Below are 11,663 nucleotides of genomic sequence, written 5' to 3'. Positions count from 1 at the left end.
AAATAACATTGAATAATAAAATGATATGAAAATGATATTTCACAAGTAAAAGCAATATATTTTTAGCTGAACTTGGTTTCATGGCTCACTGATACCAGGTTAATCAATTTCTGCGGTTGGCTGCTGCCATGGTGGTCAATAAAGGCCCGGGTGGTCCAGCGTGTATTGCTCGATATCTCTCTCCCTATGGAATGCAGAAGTATCTGGGGCTGAGGTGGTGGTGGTATAGGGAGCTCCATGAAGGCTTGGGCAGTCCCTAAGTATTGGTATTGGCAATAGAGAGCACAGATTCCAGCGCTGTTCTTTCAAAACTTATTATATCTTATTTGAGAGAAGATATTAATATCTGAATATCAGGATGTATAGCCATCTATCCAGCATTTGAGTCACAGTGAGCATTGGTATCGGCCTTTTGGGAAAGGAATAAGGTGGTATCAATGCATTCCTACGTATCATAAATATAGTATTATCAAAATTTGTATCATCTTCAACATATATCTGCATCCAGTCATAATTTCATTATTGGTGCTTTCAGATTTCCCAGCATTGCTTAAGGATGCCTAGTAGGATGTAGACAAAGTTCCCACAATACTAGTTTAGCCAGCTGTCTAACCTCCCGGGTCATCTACAAACAGACATACCATTGCTAAAATCCCAGTCCTGGTCCAGTTTATCCAGGTTCACATGGTCTAAACTGGATTTCTAACAATGGTATGTCTGTTTTTAGATGGTCTGGACTGGTCTTTGATGGTCTATTGACTGGTCTTTGATGGTCCAGGTGGTTGACCATCTAAAAACAGACATACCATTGCTAAAATCCCAGTCCCGGTCCAGCTTATCCAGTTTCACATGGTCTAAACTGGATTTCTAACAATGGTATGTCTGTTTTTAGATGGTCTGGACTGGTCTTTGATGGTCCAGGTGGTTGACCATCTAAAAACAGACATACCATTGCTAAAATCCCAGTCCCGGTCCAGCTTATCTAGTTTCACATGGTCTAAACTGGATTTCTAACAATGGTATGTCTGTTTTTAGATGGTCTGGACTGGTCTTTGATGGTCTATTGACTGGTCTTTGATGGTCCAGGTGGTTGACCATCTAAAAACAGACATACCATTGCTAAAATCCCAGTCCCGGTCCAGCTTATCCAGTTTCACATGGTCTAAACTGGATTTCTAACAATGGTATGTCTGTTTTTAGATGGTCTGGACTGGTCTTTGATGGTCCAGGTGGTTGACCATCTAAAAACAGACATAGCATTGCTAAAATTCCTGTCCCAGTCTAGACTGGTCTTTGATGGTCTAAGCTTGTCTTTGATGGTCCAGGTGGTTGACTAGCTAGTAATCCCTGCAAAACATACCCTAGGCTGGTAAAGCAGCTGGCTAAACCAGTTAACCAGCTAAGCTCCTGCTCCTGGACCAGCTGGTCATCAAGCTGGTCGTACGGGTTGACTAGTTGGGTCAAGATGGTCATGATCATGCCAAAAGCTAACACTGACAATGGTCAGCCTGTTAATCTAGGGTGTACTGGGTGTACTGCTGCCATAAACGCAGGCCCAACTTCTAAGAACTTCCAAGAACTCGTTAGGCAGCCTAGTTAGGAGGCAGGCGCTCCGAATGGAACGCGGCCCGAGCCGGGTCGCATATCCCGGAGGGCGAGAGCTAAATATGGACGTAACCTGCCAAACCGTCCGGCATGCCAGCGCTCGGTGTCAAATCGGTCATCTTTACGGCTAGCGGGTTGTAGCCTCGACGGTCCAGCTCTAGAAGACGCCCCACACGGCTGCTCCCTTACAGACCTGAAGCCTCAACAGCCTCGCCTGTGCCCCCTCCTCCCTCCCCCCAGAATGGAGGCCGCAGAGCAGGTAAGACCCTCCAGAGGAGTGAGGGGCTCTTCCGGACTAGTGAACGGCGTCACCCCGCCTAGAAAGCCTCCTAGATCGGCTCCCAGCTCTGCTCTGACGCCGCAATGTTGTTTGTTGGACAGGGGGTGTCTCTGGAGGGCCATGCTGTGAATAGCTCAGGTAGGTTAACACCCCACACCTGATATAACTGTGTCCATATTAATACACCTAAATAATACATAAACCAACTTCTGTAAGTCCTGGGGTTGTGTGCAATCAAATTAATGGAATAAATTGGCAAAAAAGACCATGTTCATGGAAGCTTGGAAGTTTAAGTGGGGGACATTCAGTGGGGCCCTCCAATGCTGGATTTGAGGGACCTGGCCCTTATCCATTGAGCGCTGGCCTCAGGCCAGGGTTGGCGGGGCGTCATTAGCTAGGTGGGAAATCAATGGAAACGATTGATTACCAAATGATTGATTGGCCCGGATGCTGTCAATCAGCCGATACATGTTCAATATCTAAGAGGTGCTACTTTAGTTTCGATCGGGACATGCTAGGCTAACGTTGCTAACAAACACTGGGGGTAGACTGTCACCAAAAGATCAAAGGATCGTTATTAGCTTAAAAAACTTTTTAAAAGCTATCAAAGGTTTTTCAAATAAAAAACTTAAAATGTATTAAATGTATTAATGATTTGTTAATGATTTATTAATTTTTTGGTTGTGTCCTAATTGTGTACTACACACTATTACTATAAGGTAACATACTAACTCACCTTCTACTAGCAGGAAGTGATGAAGCGTTGCTATGCCAACCTACGTCACTGCAAGTTGTCCAGTCACCGCCGGCGTCGTCGTCGCTACACTTGCATCGTTATCCGCCATTTTTATTTATTTTATTTTTATTTAATGTTTTTTTCATGTTTAATAACGAACAGGTGCTATTTTAGTTTAGATCGGGACATGCTAGGCTAACGTTGCTAACAAACACTGAGTGTAGACTGTCACCATTCTCATGTTGGTAGCTAAGTATGCGGCCAAAAGATCGTTTATTAGCTTAAAAAACTTTTAAAAAGCTATCAAAAAAATGTAATACAAATTTATTAAGGATTTGTTAATGATTTATAACATTTTTTGGCTGTGTCCCAATTGCATACTACACACTAGTACTATAAGGTTTATCTATATGCTAATCTTTATAGTGCAAGTTAGCACACTAATTATTAACATACTAACTCATGTTTAATAACTAACAGGTGCTATTTTCGTTTCGATCAGGACATGCTAGGCTAACGTCGCTAACAAACACTGGATGTAGACTGTCACCATTCTCAGCTAAGTTTGTGGCTAAAAGATCCAAAAAAATCGATTACAAATATTTATTATAACAATACGAGTATACACTGATTTATTAAATTTCTGGCTGTGTCCCAATTGCGTACAACACACTAGTACTATAAGGTTTATCTATATGCTAATCGTATTAGTGCAGGTTTGGCAAGTTAGTTCACAAATTATTAACATACTAACTCACTTTTTTTTAAAAATGAAGTGTTGCTATGCCAACCTACGTCACTGCAAGTCCTCAAGTATCGTTATCCTCCATTTTTATTTATTACGTTTTTTCCCAGATGTCAGTAGCTCCTCCCTTTCCATGTCTCATTGCACTGTGGGTAATATTGTCCACATTGTAACCACACTCCCGGTTCTAGGTATGCATTGTGGGTATTTGAGTATACTCAACATTGACACTTTTATCTATACTACATACTTAGTAACGAACGCACAATTGGGACGCAGCCTTTATTTATTTTATGGTGAAAATGTACGTGTTTAGCATTAGCATAGCATTAGCATTAGCTGGCCATAGTTCCCACTAAAGAAAGCTCACTAATCTGAATATTTCTTGGTACTCGTTTGTTTGTTTTTGTTTGGGTTTTTTGTCTCCTGACAAGCACCGGACCCGGCGTCTGAGGCCTACCTGTCCTTCATGAAGAAGCACCGTTGCTACGATGCCATTCCAACCAGCTGCAAACTGGTGGTGTTTGACACCGCGCTGCCGGTAAGGTTTCGCTTTCCGGGTGTTTTGTAAGTTCTTCGTCCTAAGCATTGAGTATCTTGCTCCAGCTGTTAAGCATGGTGGTGGTAGCATCTACTGCAGGGCTGTTTTGCTGCCAGTGGACAACAATGTGGACTACCTCAAAGGTAGGAGCAGGAACTCAGCTAGACGGTTGTAACTTGGACATAATTAGATGTTTAAACAGGACAATGGTCATCAGAGGTGGTGGATTTTGGAATGGTCAAGTTTGGTCCATGCTAGGAAACCATTACCGAATATAATTGGACGTGCTGCAACTTGCTGTCATACCGTAAGCTGTCATGCTAACTGTAGGCTAAAATGCTAGGCACTACCAACTGTGGCAGGGCAGCATAATTGCACACATGTGGGTCGGGTAGGGTGGCCCACCGTATCTCTGTCTGTCTGTCTGTCTGTCTGTCTGTCTGTGCCCTATCTCAGGTAAAGAAAGCCTTCTTCGCTCTGGTGGCAAATGGTCTGAGGGCAGCACCGCTGTGGGACAGCAAACTCCAGAAATTCGTGGGTGAGGCGATAACAACGTCCACTTCTGCTCCCCCACTCTCTCCTTCCCAGAATCCCAAATTCACCGTCTTGCTTTTTCTGTGCAGGCATGCTGACCATCACCGACTTCATCAACATTCTTCACTGCTACTACAAGTCGCCAATGGTCAGTAGCAACAGTAGGTGCCTTCCAGCGTCCTGGCACGACGCCCCTCGACGTTCCTCCACTGTAACACCTGTTGTTTCTTTCCCCCCTTTTGAAGGTTCAGATCTACGAGTTGGAGGAGCACAAGATTGAGACATGGAGAGGTGATTCATTTCAAAGTAAATGAGCTGCATGATGAGGATCTTCTAAGGTGCCTGGAGTGAGTGGGTGGGTGGGTGGGTGGGTGTATGTTGGGTGTATGTTGGGTGGGATTCCCACTTCTGTTCATATGCATCACTATTATAGTGGCTGTAATTATTGGATGGCAACACCTGAGCATCCACTTGAGATACCGTAGCAACCACCTGGGATACAATAGCACTTGCACAATAAGCAACAATAGCAACTGCCTTGCAACACTGTAGCACTTGCAACTACCTAGTGGACCTCCAAGCAAACCTGTAGCAACTTCCGGGAGCACTGTTACACCCACCTATCAACACTATAGCAACCACCTAACCAACCTCTAGCAACTTCCTGGGGCACTATTACATCCACCTAACAAAACCATAGCAACTGCCTAGTAACACTGTAGCACCCATTTTCCAGGCACTAAGCAACACAATAGCAACCACCTGGGATACTAATGCAAACACCTAGCAACACCATAGCAAGTGCCTAGTAACACTGTATCACCCATTTCCCAACCACCTACCAACACAATAGCAACCACCTAACAAACCTGTAGCAACTACCTAGGATACTAATGCAAGCACCTAGCAACACCATAGTAACTGCTTTGCAAAACTTTCCCAACCACTTAGCAACACAATTGCAACCACCTGGGGCACTATTACACCCACCTAGCAACACTATAGCAACTGCCTAGTAACACTGTAGCACCCATTTCCCAACCACCTACCAACACAATAGCAACCACCTAACCAACCTGTAGCAACTACCTGGGATACTAATGCAAACACCTAGCAACACCATAGCAACTGCCTACTAACACTGTATCACCCATTTCCCAACCACCTACCAACACAATAGCAACCACCTAACAAACCTGTAGCAACTACCTAGGATACTAATGCAAGCACCTAGCAACACCATAGTAACTGCATTGCAAAACTTTCCCAACCACTTAGCAACACAATTGCAACCACCTGGGGCACTATTACACCCACCTAGCAACACTATAGCAACTGCCTAGTAACACTGTAGCACCCATTTCCCAACCACCTACCAACACAATAGCAACCACCTAACCAACCTGTAGCAACTACCTGGGATACTAATGCAAACACCTAGCAACACCATAGCAACTGCCTACTAACACTGTATCACCCATTTTCCAACCACCTACCAACACAATAGCAACCACCTAGCAAACCTGTAGCAACTACCTGGGATACTAATGCAACCACCTAGCAACACCATAGTAACTGCATTGCAAAACTTTCCCAACCACTTAGCAACACAATAGCAACCACCTGGGATACTAATGCAACCACCTACTAACATTATATAGTGATATATAGTGTGTGTGTGTGTGTGTGTGTGTGTGTGTGTGTGTGTGTGGCCCATTATTTAAAAGATGGCACTGCATGCTGTCCATGGCTACCCAAGGAGCTTCTTCGCTTATCTGTCCGTCTCTGATTCTCTGTCCAGATGTTTTCCTACAGTACCATGACCGAAGCCTCATCAGCATCACACCTGACGCTAGGTACCAGCAGATCATGCTCCACACTGTCTGGAAGGGTTATGGGAGGTGTCTGATGTCTGAGCATGCCTCTCTTCTGTCCACAGCCTTTTCGATGCCGTCTACTCCTTACTGAAGCACAAGATCCACCGGCTGCCCGTCATTGACCTGGAGTCTGGAAACGTCCTTCACATCTTGACACACAAGAGGATCCTCAAGTTCCTCCACATATTTGTGAGTACTGTGGTTTGACAGGATTTTGAGGTGGGGTGGTGATGAAGACACGCTAAGCTAATAGCATTTACCCAGAGAATCTTCAGCTTTGTAGAGATAGCTTGTTAGCTAGTTTATTTGGAGGAAGCTAGTCGGCTAGTTAGCTAATTAGCTTGTCGTTTGTTAGTTATTTGAGCTAGTTAGTATAGCTAGGTACCGTTTATTAGTTAGTTTGTTAGTCACATCTAAACCCCCCACCCCCCAAAATTATTTGGACTGCCTCAACAGTCCACACCTCACACTCTTCATTGGGGATACTGTAACTGTGTTATTGACGACCTCCTTCTGTTCCTTATATTTTGTCCACTGGCAGGGAGCCTCGGCCCCGAAGCCCCGCTTCTTACAGAGGAAAATACGAGACGCCGGAGTGGGGACATTCCGGGACATCGCCACAGTCCAGCAGACGGCCACCGTCTACGATGCTCTGTCCATATTCGTGGAGAGACGGGTGTCTGCTCTGCCAGTGGTTGATGAGGATGGTAGGTGATCCATTGAGCTGGTTGTTGTGTTACCATCAAGGTTCCCATATTTGGCCAACTTCCTATTTGTCTTGTGTGCTCCGAAGGCTACTGGAAAATCTGACGCTATGGGAAAATCCAACGATGGAAGCAACAAACGCTAGTGGGAAGATGCCTAAAAAGCCACTGATGCAGTGTTTAAATGAAGCTGTTAGCTAGCCAGCTAACGTTAGTGTAGTAGTCGATCTTGTCCTACTAGAAAATCGGACGTTAATGAAATCAATTTGATTACATGCAATTAAAATGATGGTTTTCCCATGACTGTCTCCTACTGCTGCAACAAAGACAACTCTTTTCTTAGTCTGAGTATTTTCATATATATATATATATATATATATATATATATATATATATATAAAAGTATTTTCTTAGTCTCAGTATTTTCATATATATATAAATAAAAGTATTTTCTTAGTCTGAGAATTTTCATATATATATATATAAAAAAGTATTTTCTTAGTCTGAGAATTTTCATATATATATAAATAAAAGTATTTTCTTAGTCTGAGAATTTTCATATATATATATAAAAAAGTATTTTCTTAGTCTGAGTATTTTCATATATATATATATATATTCTTGAAGGTGTTTTTCAGTTTTCGGTCTTACCACCATTTTCACAACAGTAAATGCAGTGATGGCAAAGAATAGCTCTTAGTTTGGTAAAGAAATTGAAAAAGCCACTGATGCAGTGTTTTATTATTTTTTCTTTTCAGGAAAGGTTGTTGCTCTTTACTCCAGATTTGACGTGATTGTAAGTAAAACTGCAGAACTCGAATAAATGCTGCACACCAATCAGCATGGCATGAGCACAGAGCATTATGGTTACAGTGCTGCAATCAACAGTTAATTACCATAATGCACCAGGCTTGTTTAGATGCTCCTATGAAAACCTCTGAAGCCTCAGAATTGTGCAGGGAGGCGCAGGAAAGGTTTTCTTCAGTTGACTCGTTCGTGAATATGGACAAAAGTATTGGGACACCTGCTCATTCATTGTATCTTCTGAAATCAAGGGTAGTAAAAAAGACTTGATTCTGCTTTTGTTGGAGTAACTGTAACTCCCTTACTGTCCAGGGAAGAAGACTTTCTACTATTCTAGATTTTGGAGGAGCATCACTAATTACCACCCAACCTCATCCCCAAAAAGTATTGGCTGGAGTACCATCCATCGTTCCAGTGAACACAGGTCCACTGCTCCACAGCTCAATGCTGTGGGGGGGCTTTATACCCCTCTAGCCTGGTATAATAGGTTCATGTTTGTTGCTCTGCTCCAGAGAGTCCTATTCTATGGGCAGAACTTCCCAACAAGCTGTGTTGAAGTAGCTGAATGCATTTATTAGAAGGGGTGTCCACAAACTTTTTAACATTTAACATAGTGTATTTATGCAGGTGTTGCTGCACAGTAGAACAGTGCACCACTACCCCAGAGCCCTGCTGGACCTCCTGAGGGCCTTTTACAGTTTTCAGTCCTCTGAAAGTGTTCTTCCAGACCTCAGCTTAACCTCCACTGTTTCTTGCTGACTGGCATTTCTTTGAGGACATGGCTGCCTGCTTTGTGGGCATCGGTTCATATTTGGCAGCTGCATAGAGGAGCATGATTGGCTGCTTGCTTGCATCAGCTGGGCTTTCCTAGTGATTACCATGAACAAGCCATAGCTTGCACTAATATCTTGCAGTGTCCAGACGTTTGCATGGTGCTTTCTTTGGAGATCCTTTCATCTCCATGTTGACGTTTGCTTGCTTGACTCTGTATGTTTCAGATAGCATGAAGGCCTGTGAGTCCACTGTGACGACTGTGTTTTAGATTATAGGAGCAATATGAGCACCTTAGGTCCCTGTCATCACCTTGTTCTGCACAGCACCATTCACACCCATTTGCTCTGCTGGTTTATCCAGAACCTGGCAGCACAGAAAATCTACAACAACCTGAGCATGACGATGCGGGAGGCCGTGAGGAGGCGTCGGTGTTTCGTCGAAGGAGTCATCAAGTGTTACCCTGACGAGACTTTAGAGACCATTATTGACAGAATCGTGGAGGCAGAGGTGAGCAGGCCTTCTTACAGGTCATACATCATCTGACTAGCATAGTTTGTACTGTAGGAACTTTAGAAACTCCAGATCTCATTAGAACAGAGGCAGGTGAACATAAGTAGTCTAGTCTTGGTCAGAGCTAGTCTGAAGAACAGAGCTCCTTGAGCTCCTCAGACGTTGTCCTTTGTCTGGTTGGACAGTTAAGATCAGGCTATTTCTTATTGTTTTATGGATTTTGAGCCCTAGGGTTGTGCTCTTTTCCTCTCACTCAGGTCCACAGACTGGTCCTGGTGGATCGGGACAATGTAGTGCGTGGGATCATCTCCTTGTCAGACCTTTTGCAGGCCATAGTTCTTTCTCCAGCGGGCATTGATGGTCTGGTTTCCTAGCCCGATGAAGTCAGACCCAACCCATATCTTTCGGACGGTCATCCCCTTCTCACGTACGCAGGTATGCAGCAGCCTACTGGTTTTGTTCTTCTAAGCATGTTTCTAGTGATTCTCCAGGGTTTGGTCCTCAACAAAGATCACCAACTATACCAGTGGTCTCCAACCTTCCTCCTTAACCAAGGCTAAGACTATGTTCAGACTGCAGGCGAATTGGATTTGGTGCTCAGATCAGACCTGGCGAGGTCCTATCTGGTGGTAATGACGTAGGCGTCAGTAACCAATCCTCTGGTCCTTTTGTTGGATCCCAGCACTTCCGTCACTCTGGGATTTGGACACTTTGAAATCTGATTGAAGGGTCCAGAGCGTCCTGACTGAGACAAATCTGTAAACTCATTCCAAACCACCTCCAAATGTAGTTTGAATCCGATTAGCAAAAATTCCAGTTGTCCAGACTATCAAAAATCAATCTGGATACAGTCTAGAAATGCCAGAATTCGGATTTGGGCTGGCGGGCTGGAAGTCTAAACATACCTAACACACCCCGTTCAGACAGATCAAGATTTTATGAATTACATAAAAACAAGTCTGCTAGTTAATAATCAAAACACGAACAGTGCAACATATAACTTAGCTAGCATATATGTAGCACTGTTCGTATTTTGACTGCTAACTGGATAGCTAACGTACTGAGTTACTGAACTGGCTAAACATGGACGGTGTAGCAGTTATTTTTTATGTAAGTATGTGGACAGTATGGACCTGATCTGCATCTGACTAGCATAGTCTAGTCGGATTCAAGTCTAAACATACCTAACACACCGCGTTCAGACAGATCAAGGCCTTCTGAAGGCACTGATTAGCTGGAAAATAGGGGGTTGATTAGGGTTGGATCCAAAGTCTGGAAAATGGCTCTCCTGAAGACGACCGTGGTAAACGCTGCATATGGGCTTAATTTCAGGCCTGAAACCTGACTTTTCAGCCTCACAGTGAGATACAATACAACAGCAGGCCACCCAAACCTTCCCGTAATGCCTTGTCACAGAGTCCGAAACGCCATGAGCAGATGCTGGCTTCCCCTGAAGGGCCTGGAACAGGCCTAGCCTTTTCTTTTTGTCACTGCTATTCAACCCCACTGCGATACAGAGCGCTGGAACAGAGTCCCACGTGACTAGACAATAGGCTACTGTACTGCACCAGCATTAGCCTCTCTTGTTTACGTCTCGTCCTCCTGACCGGTTAGACCGGGCGCTATCTGTCAAACCTTGACCTTTTTTTTTTTTCGGTCGGTAAAGATTCACGTTGAAAAAGCAGCGCTAAACCTTTGACCAGTAGTGATTATTGAAGGAGCACTCCAGCCAAAACACCTTTTTTCATGTGTCTTTTCTCCACAGATATTGCAGACGTCAACAGATTTCAGGGTGCTTTCAGCCTTTCGTGAGGAACGAAGAGGAACCTTGCATCAAATGGAACTGGATCTGTGCCGTCATTCATGCCGATACAAGGGAATTCTGGTCTAAGTCAAAATATGAACCCATGCTACATGCAGGCTAGCACTGCTATCTGAGGAACTGACATTCGTGGGCCTCAACAAACTGCCCCGGACATTAAGGCTGTGTTTCTAATAGCAGACTTGAATTCATGTAATTTAGCATTGAGCAGTGTTAGCTAGCCTGCTATATTCACCATACAAACAGTGCAACACATGGGCATGGGCTAGCTAGCGAACTCTATGTAGCACTGTTTGTATTTGGATGACTAACCGGCTAGCTAACACACTTAATTACATAAAAACAAGTCTGCTAGTTAGTAATCAGAATACGAACAGTGCTACATGTAGCTTAGCTAGCATATATGTAGCACTGTTTGTATTTTGACTGCTAACTAGCTAGCTAACACACTGAAATACAAAAAAAACAAGTCTGCTAGTTAGTAATCAGAATACGAACAGTGCTGCATGTAGCTTAGCTAGCATATATGTAGCACTGTTTGTATTTTGACTGCTAACTGGCTAGCTAACACACTGAAGTACAAAAAAACAAGTCTGCTAGTCAATAATCAGTAATACGAACAGTGCTACATGTAGCTTAGCTAGCATATATGTAGCACTGTTTGTATTTTGACTGCTAACTGGCTAGCTAACACACTGAAGTACAAAAAAACAAGTCTGCTAGTCAATAAT

The 11,663-nt window shown here is 43.7% G+C and overlaps 1 protein-coding gene across 2 annotated transcripts; it reads left to right on the top strand.

The window, feature by feature from the left end:
* The first annotated feature begins 1,660 nt into the window (after positions 1-1,660).
* Positions 1,661-11,288, top strand: prkag3a (protein kinase, AMP-activated, gamma 3a non-catalytic subunit). 2 transcript variants are annotated; one of them, XM_072657282.1, is made up of 13 exons: positions 1,661-1,864; positions 1,987-2,023; positions 3,801-3,907; positions 4,364-4,445; positions 4,531-4,589; positions 4,687-4,747; positions 6,243-6,297; positions 6,381-6,507; positions 6,860-7,025; positions 7,781-7,818; positions 8,961-9,107; positions 9,368-9,545; positions 10,876-11,288. In XM_072657282.1, the coding sequence occupies exons 1-12, from the start codon at positions 1,847-1,849 to the stop codon at positions 9,482-9,484; spliced, it is 1,014 nt and encodes a 337-aa protein (XP_072513383.1). In that variant the 5' UTR covers positions 1,661-1,846; the 3' UTR covers positions 9,485-9,545; positions 10,876-11,288. The 2 variants fall into 2 exon arrangements, with proteins under 2 accessions (XP_072513383.1, XP_072513384.1); XM_072657283.1 differs by having other exon boundaries at positions 4,687-4,732; positions 10,876-11,286.
* Positions 11,289-11,663: the final 375 nt, after the last annotated feature.

Source organism: Salminus brasiliensis, chromosome 15 (genome assembly GCF_030463535.1).
Source record: "Salminus brasiliensis chromosome 15, fSalBra1.hap2, whole genome shotgun sequence".
Taxonomy (NCBI): Eukaryota; Metazoa; Chordata; class Actinopteri; order Characiformes; family Bryconidae; genus Salminus; species Salminus brasiliensis.
This window is presented reverse-complemented; position numbering and strand designations above follow the sequence as displayed.

What these genes read in the sequence shown, in the direction of transcription:
- prkag3a (XM_072657282.1), top strand. An exon ending in GCTACTACAAGTCGCCAATG is followed by an intron (nt 4,590 to 4,686) that starts GTCAGTAGCAAC and finishes CCCCTTTTGAAG; the next exon opens with GTTCAGATCTACGAGTTGGA. An exon ending in ACAGAATCGTGGAGGCAGAG is followed by an intron (nt 9,108 to 9,367) that starts GTGAGCAGGCCT and finishes CCTCTCACTCAG; the next exon opens with GTCCACAGACTGGTCCTGGT.